Below are 11,150 nucleotides of genomic sequence, written 5' to 3'. Positions count from 1 at the left end.
GGGGGGGCATCCGCCCCCTCTGACTGTATGGACGCTCCGCCACTGCCCCCCCCCCCGGCTTCAAGGCAAAAAATGCATACTAGCACTGCAATATCCAATGTGCAAATTGGAAACAAGGAACAAGTTTTCTTTTGAGACAAAATGAGGTGAAATCATCATAAAGTCCAAGTCCATGCACACGCGATCGATACATGCATGAAAGCAAATGAAATATGTCAAAATACGAAAGGTTATGGGAACTAACCCAACTCTAAAACTAAACTCATTAGTAGGCTATAAATGGCTTCTGCTTATTACAAAGTCACAATGTAATATAGCAATGTATTTTTGGAAATGTATTAGGATTTTTTTTGACAAATTGAATATGCATAATAGCGCTCGCCAGAATGTTAGAAGCCTTGTGGTAGTAAACATTTGAGTTTGACCCACAGAAATTCTTTCATACTTCTAAATTAGGATTAGATCTCTTACTGAAATATCGCTGACCTAATAAGATGATCAAGAGTACAACTTTTTTATGTAGAAAAAGGGCACATTTTTTACCTGAAGAAAGGTGGGGGCACGTGCCCCCTGTGCCCCCCCCCCGGGGGGGGGCACAGGGGGCACGTGCCCCCACCCTTGGTTGCACCTCCAAATTGTCCATTATAGTACATTCGCTTTGGTTGCAACATTCTAATGCTTTCAATGCAATATTAGTAAATAACTACATGAGAGGGTTAATCATGGCTAAATGAATAACTAAAAACCTCGGACGGGTAATTAACCATTAACCCGGCCCTTGTAATTCTTAGTACCGTGAAAGGATTAGCAGAGACGCTGATCCTAGACGCGGCTGGCAGCGAGTGTAATACCGACCTCTTGACCTCAGCCGCAACGTACTAAACGTTACATGAGGGAGCCTGGAACACAATGTAATCAATATATAACTAGCACTGTGTCTATACATACGTACATATACATTTGTTTACACTCATTGTAAGGAGTATCTGACATGCACACACGATTTTTGGAACCGACCCGAATTATCGATGTATTCAACACAGCAGTGGTCATGAGACAATAGGGTGGACTAGTTGACTGTCTGATCGTTATATGTTCTTTTAATCTGTTATATGCATTGGGAGGGTGTTGTTACTCCCTTAATTTCGTTATATTATATATTCCTACTGTGTTGAGCTGCAATGATCGACTGATCATGGAATGTTTACCAGTTGGCCTATATGAGCTAACAAAATTATGCGTGCAGCAACTATTGTTTTACCATATATAGCCGAATCGGTGTTACATGTCTTGTAAAGAGCGATATGGAAGCAGTTTCTGTTGAAGTTAGCCACACAGAGTAGAACTGAGGTGAAATAATAAATTTTTTATCAAGCCTTTAAGAACCATAGTGACGGAAAGCAGGCCCACCATAATATGAACACTGACGGGGATTAACTTCAACGGCAGAATGATTTTGCAATATGTTCGTGTCGAACATGGCGGATATTACCTCCGTCTTTAATCATGCATGATAATGTGACTACGCCATATTTTCGATAGATCTTTACTTTGGACGCTAATCAAGGAAATAAACAATGCCACAGCTGAGAATTTTTCATCAGGGAAGGTACGTGTACTACCGGCCAAATCGTACTGTTCATTTCTTACCACCACTTATTGGCAATACTGATTCAAGGAAAAGTGTTGCCACGGAAACGAATACCCAAGATTCAGCTCACAGCAAGACGTTACGTCATGATGACCATACTAGAAGGGCCCATGCGTATCGGAAACTGGTAGCTCACATTAGTAAAAGCCTCACGAAAGAGAATGTTGATGACATGAAATTCTTGGCGAAAGGTTTGTATCAAGAATATTGTTTGTTTGAAGTTGTTCAATTGTCTTTGAAATATCTGTTGAAAATATTTTACACTATGTAGTTAATTTCTGCGCGCGTCTGGGCTCTTAGATTTTTCGTGATCAGCATTGCAATGTAAGGCTTCACATTTTGATCAAATAATGATACACATGTCCATTCTTTTTAAATTAAGTTAAGACTGTGGTGTTCTGGATGTGATGGAAACTGAAACTGATAAATAGATTAGACTGGCATGTGATGGAATCCGAAACTGTAAAGGCTACATTACCTATGCAATGTTCACGTTTATGGATTTATTTACTTTCTCAATTATGTTGCTTGATCTGTACATGTTGTAAATCGTATTCTTTGTAAAAGTTAGCGGACCTGACGTTTCAATGCTAGTGGCGAGGGTGTCTACCTCAGAGGGGTTATATTGCCGTCTATTGTATGACAAGTGTCTGGACGATGGAAATTTCAGACTAGCCAGATCTAACAGTTATATTTGTAATCTTTGTTCTGATAGTTGTTTAACATTGGTACAAAATGCTAGACATTGGTGACCAACAAACACAGAAAAAAGAATTAAGGGGCCATGCACGGGGTGGAGGGGAGGGGGGGGGTGATAAAAGAAAGTTTAAAATATTGTTTAAAATTTGGTATTGTGCCAAACTTAAACATGGAATGTCCAAGCAGAACAGTACCTACTAGAATAAAGTCTTGCAAGGATCTTTTGCTGTCGTAATTTATACGGTTTCGGTGAACCAGAGTCATTTTGTTCTCAGCTATAGAGGCATAAGTTAGTAAAGTATAGAGTGAAAATAAATAACAAAATGGCATCCACTATGCAACTGGTTTCATGTGTCTATTTACGGTGTCAGATACAGTAACTGTAGCTACAAGGGTGAAGTTATACAACTCCACCATTACAATAACATTTTTAGATATTATGCTGATATGGGCTAGGCCTACTTGTTACTGAAAGGAATCATTCACAAATTACAACCAACCATATTTTGTATTGGTGGAATCATGGCATATAATTGTGCATGTATTTTAGGAACTATTACTGCATGTTGCCAAGAATGGTTCCTTAAAGGTTACTTTAAGTAACAAAGTAGGCCTAGCCTATTTAGCCTAACTTAATTAATTAATTAATTAATTAATTGTTTTACGTTTTTATTATACCCGTAGAACATATCTTCCCGACTCACCTTCTTGACCGGATCTCGAGCGGTAAGGAGTTCATTTCTCTGTTGGAACAGAAGAGATTCTTAGCGGAGAATAGCTTGCATTTCCTACAAACACTTCTCTACTACACAGCTAGACACGACCTCTATGAACGTATCTTCCGATTTAGATATGGCGTGCAAGGAGGTTACAGAAAGAAGGGTGTTAACATCGAAGAGAAATATAATCGTAAGATTTGCTTAAATTTAATTATTATGAACATTTTTTTCCCTGCCCACTCCCACCGGACGCCATTGCCCAGTTTTCAAAGGCCTGGCGGATCACATAGCGGCCCTCACTTAGATATACCTATTGTCATAATATGGCGGCAACACTGATTCGCATTGCACCGTTGAAACGGTTCGCCAGCGGCCTGTCGTCTGCCATTTAAAAACATGATGGAATGGCTGAAAAAGTTACGTTAGTTGTAAATAAAGCATTAAAGAAATATGCCTTGCATATACTTAAATCACTGCTTTAATGTTAATTGCTGTATATATCGACCATATCGCCCTTAATTTGCCCTTTTTATATTTAGTTCACTTTCTATTTGCAAATGCATAGTGCCTTTAAATTCATGAAAAGAAAGCTTGAACATTTTGCATATGGGGAACCATTATATGCTCTCCACAATGACAACAGTGTTATACTTATCCTGATTTTAATCAGAAATAAATGTCATCTGACAATATCTCCATCAAATATGTACAAACGCAAAGGCAATTAAACGAACAGGTTCTCGCTAACCAAATATTTAAATATCTCTTATATGAACATCAACGTTTGTGTGCAAAATAATTTACCGGTTGGGGCAAAGTAATTAATGGGTGGGCAAAATAACTTACCGGGTGGGCAACAGGCAATCTCACTTAACTCGGAGGATGGTGAGGGGGGGGGGGGGTATATTGGGAGGGCAATTGTCCACCCAGTTAGTATAACATCTACTCTCCTTGTCCTGTTCGTAAAGGTTGCCAGAACGGTCCATGTATGCGCTCATAAGAAATATCATCATAATGGTTTCATTATTACATGCAAACATAAAGATCTGATTCATATATTTGTAAAAGAAATTCAGTTCTAAAGTCTCCACCATTGCATTTCCCAGTTCAACAGAGGAGTAGAGATATATTACAACTTCCAGTTGAAGTGAAGAATTTTCGAGATCAGCTACAACCCAGGTCAAGGTTCAACAATGCCGACATTCCGTCCATGCAAGAGAAACTAGCCGTGTTGTCGACAAGGCTGGACGAAAGCAGAAAGCGAGTCAGTGCTGCTAATACACTCCACACGAATAATAAATATGACACAACAGAACGATATGTTAGTCTCAAAACAGCAGCTGCATTTGAGGAAGGCAGAGATGACCAAACCAGTGCAGCAGTGCAAGACCAGCAGGACCAATTAGATGTTTCAGTTGGTGACCGAAAAGTAACATCAAATTGCGAAACTACTAAGAAGAATTCTGGTCAAGAAAATATGCCAGACTCAAAACTAAGGAAACTTCGTAAACGGCTGAACGTGAACTTGTCAAAACGCTACAATCATACGGAGCCAACGTTTGTACAGCACAAGCACCAGCCGAGCAGGCATTCAAAGAACAATCCATTTGTAAGGAAGGCGGTTGGTGCCGGTAGAACAACCGTTCATAATGATCATGTTGAAGGCATGACAGTAAAGTCCATTTTGCCATGCTAATGACCTTTAAACATGCACTCACTTTTGGCACCAATTGCTGTTTAATTACTGAACCAAACATGCAGCAATAAGATCGACTTCTTGGCCGAATATTTTGAGATTTCTATGTTCTCTATTTCATAAGCTACGCAGAAGTCAAAGGAAGACTAGCCTCGCCGAGAAAAGATCAACGTCACGTCTTAGGGAAACGTCATAGAACTTCTCTAAACGGTTATTAATAATTAATGTGGTGCAAATGTATGTTTACTGCCCCGCTCCTATAGTGTAAGGAGTGTTTAGTTTTATCCAACTTACAGCTCCACGGCTATGCTCAATATGTTATCGGCTCAAGCATATACTAACTTGTTAGCTGATGCACACTAAATGAAGTATTTTTAACAAATGTTGATTCCTGTATTTTTAAAGGGAAGAATCATTAAACGGACAACCAAACAATGTGGATATCAGTTTGTTTATCAACTCTGCCTACTACAGATAATGATATAATGTATACACAAGTGTAACAGCAAACAAAAGCTGTGTAAACAAATAAATTTAAAATATAAAATAATAATTTATGTTTCGGAGCTTCATTCTGCCATTCTTTATTAATATAACGTGTAGCTTATGTGCCTGTACTGCTATAGTACACAAGTTCAGTAAATTTGCAGTCTTCTGATACAGATGCAAGAATTTTTCATGGAGACTGTTAACATTCGCAGTTAGTCTATACGGAAAAGTGAACAATGTGGTGTTTTTTGTTAATTAATTACCCTCTGCATTCCTGCTCTGTTATACCTCTGAGTCGTCTTAGAATGGAGTGTTCTTTCAATGTATTCATTAACTGTGAATCAGTTGAAAAGGTTCACATACCATTTCGTGTACATGTAATGTGTTCTATCAAGTATAGGCTTCGATGCCTTTCCGTTGGTTCTGTGTTACCTGAGTGTAAAACATGTACACGAAAGTCAGTGCAGACAACAAGAAAAGAGTTTTATAGCTCACCCAATTCTTTAATATCACAAACGAAAAGCATGGCCAGGGTTAGTATAACAACATCATGCGGATACCGTCACCGAAATTACAAATACACATCTCAAACACAAAGACATGTAAAAATACATGAACTATATAAATATACAGGCGGCTCGAATCAAGCGCCCTTAGTATTTAATATATCACCATGATCAAGTCTTAGTAAGTTATTTTGCATAGCATTACTTTACTGTCATATCAACGCAAGTATGAATCAACCAATCAGGTGATTAGATACAGCCTTAGAAGGGCAAAGGTAGCTTGACGCCTGCAGACTGTCTAAGAGTTAGGTAAGAATGAAAGTTAATTTAGAATGGTAACAATTGCCCAAAATGTAAAATGCGTCACCTCGCATTAGTCGAAATTTACTTGTTTCTCGCGGTGTATAGTGGAAAGTTAATTATTGTGCTTCATGATATCTGAGAGATGTCACTTGAAAATACATGCTGTGTAAACCCTGTTTAATTAATAAACGCACGGAACGTAGTATGTATTGTGATGTGACATCATTTAGAAAAGAAGCAATCATGAAACACCAATCGCTCTTTAGTGAGTAAAACATATTTTATGCCTGATAATCTGTGATGTGTTAACGTATGTCACCTAAGAATTCGAAAATTTCTAGTAAATGTAGTGAAGAAACCTTTGCAAATAGTCTAAATGACCAAGCTGATAAAGGTTTTAGTTAGGAAGCTACTTTTGTGGTACTAAATTTGTAAGGGGAAGAGATCAGAAAGTAAACATGGAAAGGGGTGAGACGGCTGGAGGCGGTCGGTAACAATGTTAGAAAGGGAACATTATTTGTAATAGTGTTTTTCACAAAGCTGCATCGACACAGTACTGTACCTCTATTATGGGGAAACAACTATGTTAGCAGTTCTGGTAAATTATTCGGTAGGAGTAAATTATTACATGGATGGTCGTCCCGCAGCCTTTTTGCCAAGCTTGACTACGGGCATGCGCTTTTACATAAAACGTGATATTAATTCAATGATATTCCGAAAGCAGATACAAAAAGAGCATTTGCGAACCTGCATTATACGTAGTATTGGGGTAGCGTAGAGAATCGAGTTATTACAGGTCATAACTACACCTTCCGCGACGTTAAGGGTAAAGTTTGATATCTATATTGTTTTTGATATGAACTTGGTTCAAATGTCACATGAATTGACACCAAAGTTTTATCCTGGCTAAAATTACAAATCAAAAGAGTTTTAAAGATTGCTTATACTCTCGATTATTTTTTACCTCAATCGAAGGTTGTATTATGAGGAGTTACAATTAAGAACCCTATGACTTGTATACGTGTTATTTATTGCCCTGAAATTGATTGTAAAAGAGGTGTGTGAACCGTTGATCTCATAGAATTTCTTTCATATCTGTCAGCGATGGAAGTGAATGGCGGGGGGGGGGGGCGTTGGGGTGCAATGCAGATCACCTCTTGATATCATACTGCTGGTACGGCGCCAAGCTAGGAGACAAGGGGTATCCCCCAATCAATATGCTCCATCCCACACCCTGGCTGCCTCCCCCCTCCCCAGTCGGCTGCGGTAAACCAAAACTGAAACATTCTCCCTTACGCCCAATTAAAGTAATATCGTACATGATAACACAAAGTTCTTGAGAATGTACTCTTTTTGACCCTACTGATGTTTAATCCTTTAAAGATTGCAATAAAGAAGCTCAACCTTGAATTGCAAGACTCGTTTTTTTTTTCATTTCAACCAATCGAATCTGATTCAAACATAGGTTGCGATCGAACAAAGTAAGACATTCATTTATACACATCCATTAATTTTGCAAAATCATGATCGTCGCAGTACCTTTTCACACAAACGTATGAGATGAAAATCTTAGTGCGTACATGGAAGCAACCTTCTCCTTTCTTGCACTGATGGAGGAAGGGGGTGGCTGTGACGTTGTTGTCCAGAAGAGGGGTATAAGGGGTGAATATTGACCTTTTGATAAAAACATATGAGATATAAAACCAACTAATAGGTGAGATGCTAGCTTTTTTGCAATGGTGGAGGGTGTGTTTGTACGTAGGGTACGGGGGGGGGGGGGGTCTTAGACATCAAGTCGTGCAACATAGGTGTTACAAGCGAGGGGTGATTATTAGGAAGTAAACAAAAACGATAAAATGAAAATCAGAAACCATCTCAATTAATGCTATACATCATATAGGCAAGGTTGTGGTGTACCAAGTAGAGTACGCAAAAATGCTTAGCAAGCAACCAAATTGTTTCGACCATTGGAAATCCCAGTAAACCATGGCTAGTCGTCACATCGATTCAATTTACACAGCAATTGTTACTCCTTCCTTAGTAACAGTCTGCTCATTACAAGGAGATTTTCCTTGATATGCTTATTATTATGTTTAGTATTAAATCTTACAATAATTGATTTCAGCCGTGGTACACAGGCTCGTTGAAAGTTCGCTTTGTCATTCATTTCAAATAACCTTTGATCTATGTAGGTTGTTGTTTAAGCTATTGTTTATTTAGTAGGGGGCGCCGTATATTGTTTACTATACGTTAACGGTGGGATATTTAAACGTCATCAGGGAGTTGCTGTTCAAGACTGACACACGTGAACGGTTTGAGTTAAAGGGAAATCTTTCATTTTGCATAGAAATAACATTACACAAGTAACATGAATGAACTTTTCAGGTAAGTTAGTCTACTATTTTGTAATGGTAAGGTATTTCCAGGATCAAAACGAAGTGCAGCATTCAAAAGCAACTTATAGGTTTCATGGACTTTCGAGCTCATCATATTGGATGTAACGAGGACTTATATTAAATACTTATGAAACCAACTAAACTATCACCTTTTACATTAAATATATCATAAAGCAACCTTCAAAACTGATGAATACTATCCTATAACGCCGCTAACAATATTTTAGAAAGGAATGCATTCGTTCGAGAGCAATGCATACAGCAAATGTTCAAAAGTGTGAGCTGGGGCCATTCATCTTAACTGCACCCGGCGCACAGCCATCAATCTACCATGTGAGAAAAGGTACCGTGATAGATTTGTCTTTGCTCTTGTCAGTTAATTTGACAAAACAAACAGTTCTTAGAGTATTAAACCAAACTAAATAATAGGCATGTCAGTCCTCAACCACTGCCATTATTCGAAGAGGAGCTTTAACCACCTGCTGCTACGTTTAGGAGCGTCGGTTGATAGACATAAGAGGGGCGTCTGCCTTATCCTCTGCTATATATCAGAGTACTCAGAAATGTTGCAGGTTTCTTTCATCCCCTCAAAACATATATTATATCATTTATGTAGTTTCCCATAGGCTGCCATAAAATCGTTTCAATCCATATTTATATGTCTCCAGATTATAGTGTTAATTGTTCACTTTTACACAGTGAATAAGGAGAATATAACACAAACTTAACTTCGCTGATCTATGGGTATATGTCTCATTGATAGGTCGAAATCCTGAATGATCTGATTTTCTTGGGCTACATTTCAGAACTTTTGTAACAATATCGGGAGTAATAACTATGTCTATAGGAAAGTTAATCCTGCTGATAAGTTCCGGCGGCTTTGATTAGCAACCAGGTGTGTATGTACGATGACCGGTTCAAATGAGATCGTTGTGATGACAGAAGTCTGCATCATGTTACGATCTCCACAGGCTGCGAAAATGCTACCATGATTGAGCTAACTAATATCAACAATTTGATGTTATGATTGCGGTGCGATAACTGGCCTCCCGCCCCCCTTCCCAACAAAGGGATCCTGCGGTGAATTTCACATCCTAAAACTTCGCACCATGGCATTTTCCCTCTTCATAATTACAAGAGTAGCCTCCTTTATGCAAACACACTAATATCATGTAGTTTATTGTTTCCTTTTATAGAGCCAACTTTCTGACGTATTCGGTGACATTTGTTGGATTACTTATTGTATTATCCGAAGTCATGTGTGTCCCCTTATCAACGCCACTGACTACGACAGGTGAGACATCAGTTACATGTCAAGACGTGTGTGAATACGACGAATGGTTTAGAAGGGCTCGTTGTCATGAGAGAAACCTTCAACATATACCTACATCAACTGGCTGTGAAAATGCTGCTATGTTGGAGGTACATGAGAACAACATACAATCGATCAATCAAGAAACAGTGAACGGGTACCGTTTCGTACAAACGTTGGATTTTTCACAGAATGAAATATCACATATAGAGCCCGGAGCGTTTTTAAATGTCTCAAATGTGAAGCATTTGCTTCTGTCAAACAACGCTTTGGTCACTTTACGAAATCGAACTTTTGTTGGTACGGAAAGACATTTGACAAGAATATATCTCGACAAAAATGAAGTAGCGATTATTGAAGGAGCTGCATTTCATGGACTTAATAAAGTTCAACACTTAGATTTGGGATACAACAATATTCAGTCAATTACTGCAGGACATTTCCTGGACATGCCGGGACTAGAATACTTGATTCTCGAAAACAATGAATTAGTCTCGATTGAGAATGATACTTTTAATTGTCTGATTAGCCTGGAAGTTATTGCATTGAACAATAATAAACTAACGAGCATTCCGAATGGATTATTTGATGGTCTTACAACTCTCAAAGATATTGATCTGTCGCAAAACCTACTGCACACTATTCTAAGCCCATCTGAACTTGGACTTATTTCAAAATTGCGATATTTGTTACTAGCGGACAATTATATAAATAAATCAACCGATATTGTTCCTTTCTTTGAACAGTCTGTGTACTTATTCGTGGGGGGAAACCCCTTTGAATGTGACTGTGGGTTTCAAAATATTCAAGAGTGGTATTTGAACCAATCAATTGTCGTGAAGCAAGTTCTCAGTCATTGCAGTAGTTTAGGATGTTATTTTAATGATTCATATATTGACGTCACTGCTGCTCTACCAACTAACAGTTGTCAAACGGATGATGGCGTCCTTACTTCAACCACTGTAAAATATACAACGAATCATGTTAAAACATCTACGGAGGAATTGGAGCAACCAAAAGACTCCACTGTTAACCCCATAAAGCAGACAGTGCTTACCGAGTCACTGTCATCTGACTCCTTGCTTATAGATAAATTATGGAAGATATCGATGGCAAATTTGATCATTTGTTCTGTAATTATGGTGATGCTATTATTATATTGTTATATTATTATTATAAAGAGATCAGAAAGGTAATATGGAAGGGAGTTGGGCGTGGGGCGTGGGCGGAAGGTAGGCGGCGGCCGCGGTGAGCGGGAACAATTTTAAAAAGGGGAACATTATTTGTACTAGTTTATACACACAGCTGCATCGGCACGGTACATACATACATACATACATACATACATACATACATACATACATACATACATACATACA

The 11,150-nt window shown here is 38.5% G+C and overlaps 2 protein-coding genes across 2 annotated transcripts; both read left to right on the top strand.

Annotated features, from left to right (window-relative positions):
• Window positions 1–1,020: 1,020 nt before the first annotated feature.
• On the top strand, window positions 1,021–7,473 carry LOC139970910 (uncharacterized). Its single transcript, XM_071976982.1, has 3 exons — window positions 1,021–1,842; window positions 3,035–3,259; window positions 4,176–7,473. Exons 1-3 carry the CDS (start codon window positions 1,578–1,580, stop codon window positions 4,763–4,765), a joined length of 1,080 nt encoding a protein of 359 aa, XP_071833083.1. The 5' UTR covers window positions 1,021–1,577; the 3' UTR covers window positions 4,766–7,473.
• Window positions 7,474–8,307: 834 nt separating this feature from the next.
• LOC139972184 (uncharacterized) lies at window positions 8,308–10,967 on the top strand. The gene is made up of 2 exons (XM_071979184.1): window positions 8,308–8,448; window positions 9,656–10,967. Exons 1-2 carry the CDS (start codon window positions 8,432–8,434, stop codon window positions 10,965–10,967), a joined length of 1,329 nt encoding a protein of 442 aa, XP_071835285.1. The 5' UTR covers window positions 8,308–8,431.
• Window positions 10,968–11,150: the final 183 nt, after the last annotated feature.

The sequence above is a fragment of the Apostichopus japonicus genome, chromosome 1 (genome assembly GCF_037975245.1).
Source record: "Apostichopus japonicus isolate 1M-3 chromosome 1, ASM3797524v1, whole genome shotgun sequence".
Classification (NCBI taxonomy): domain Eukaryota; kingdom Metazoa; phylum Echinodermata; class Holothuroidea; order Aspidochirotida; family Stichopodidae; genus Apostichopus; species Apostichopus japonicus.
This window is presented reverse-complemented; position numbering and strand designations above follow the sequence as displayed.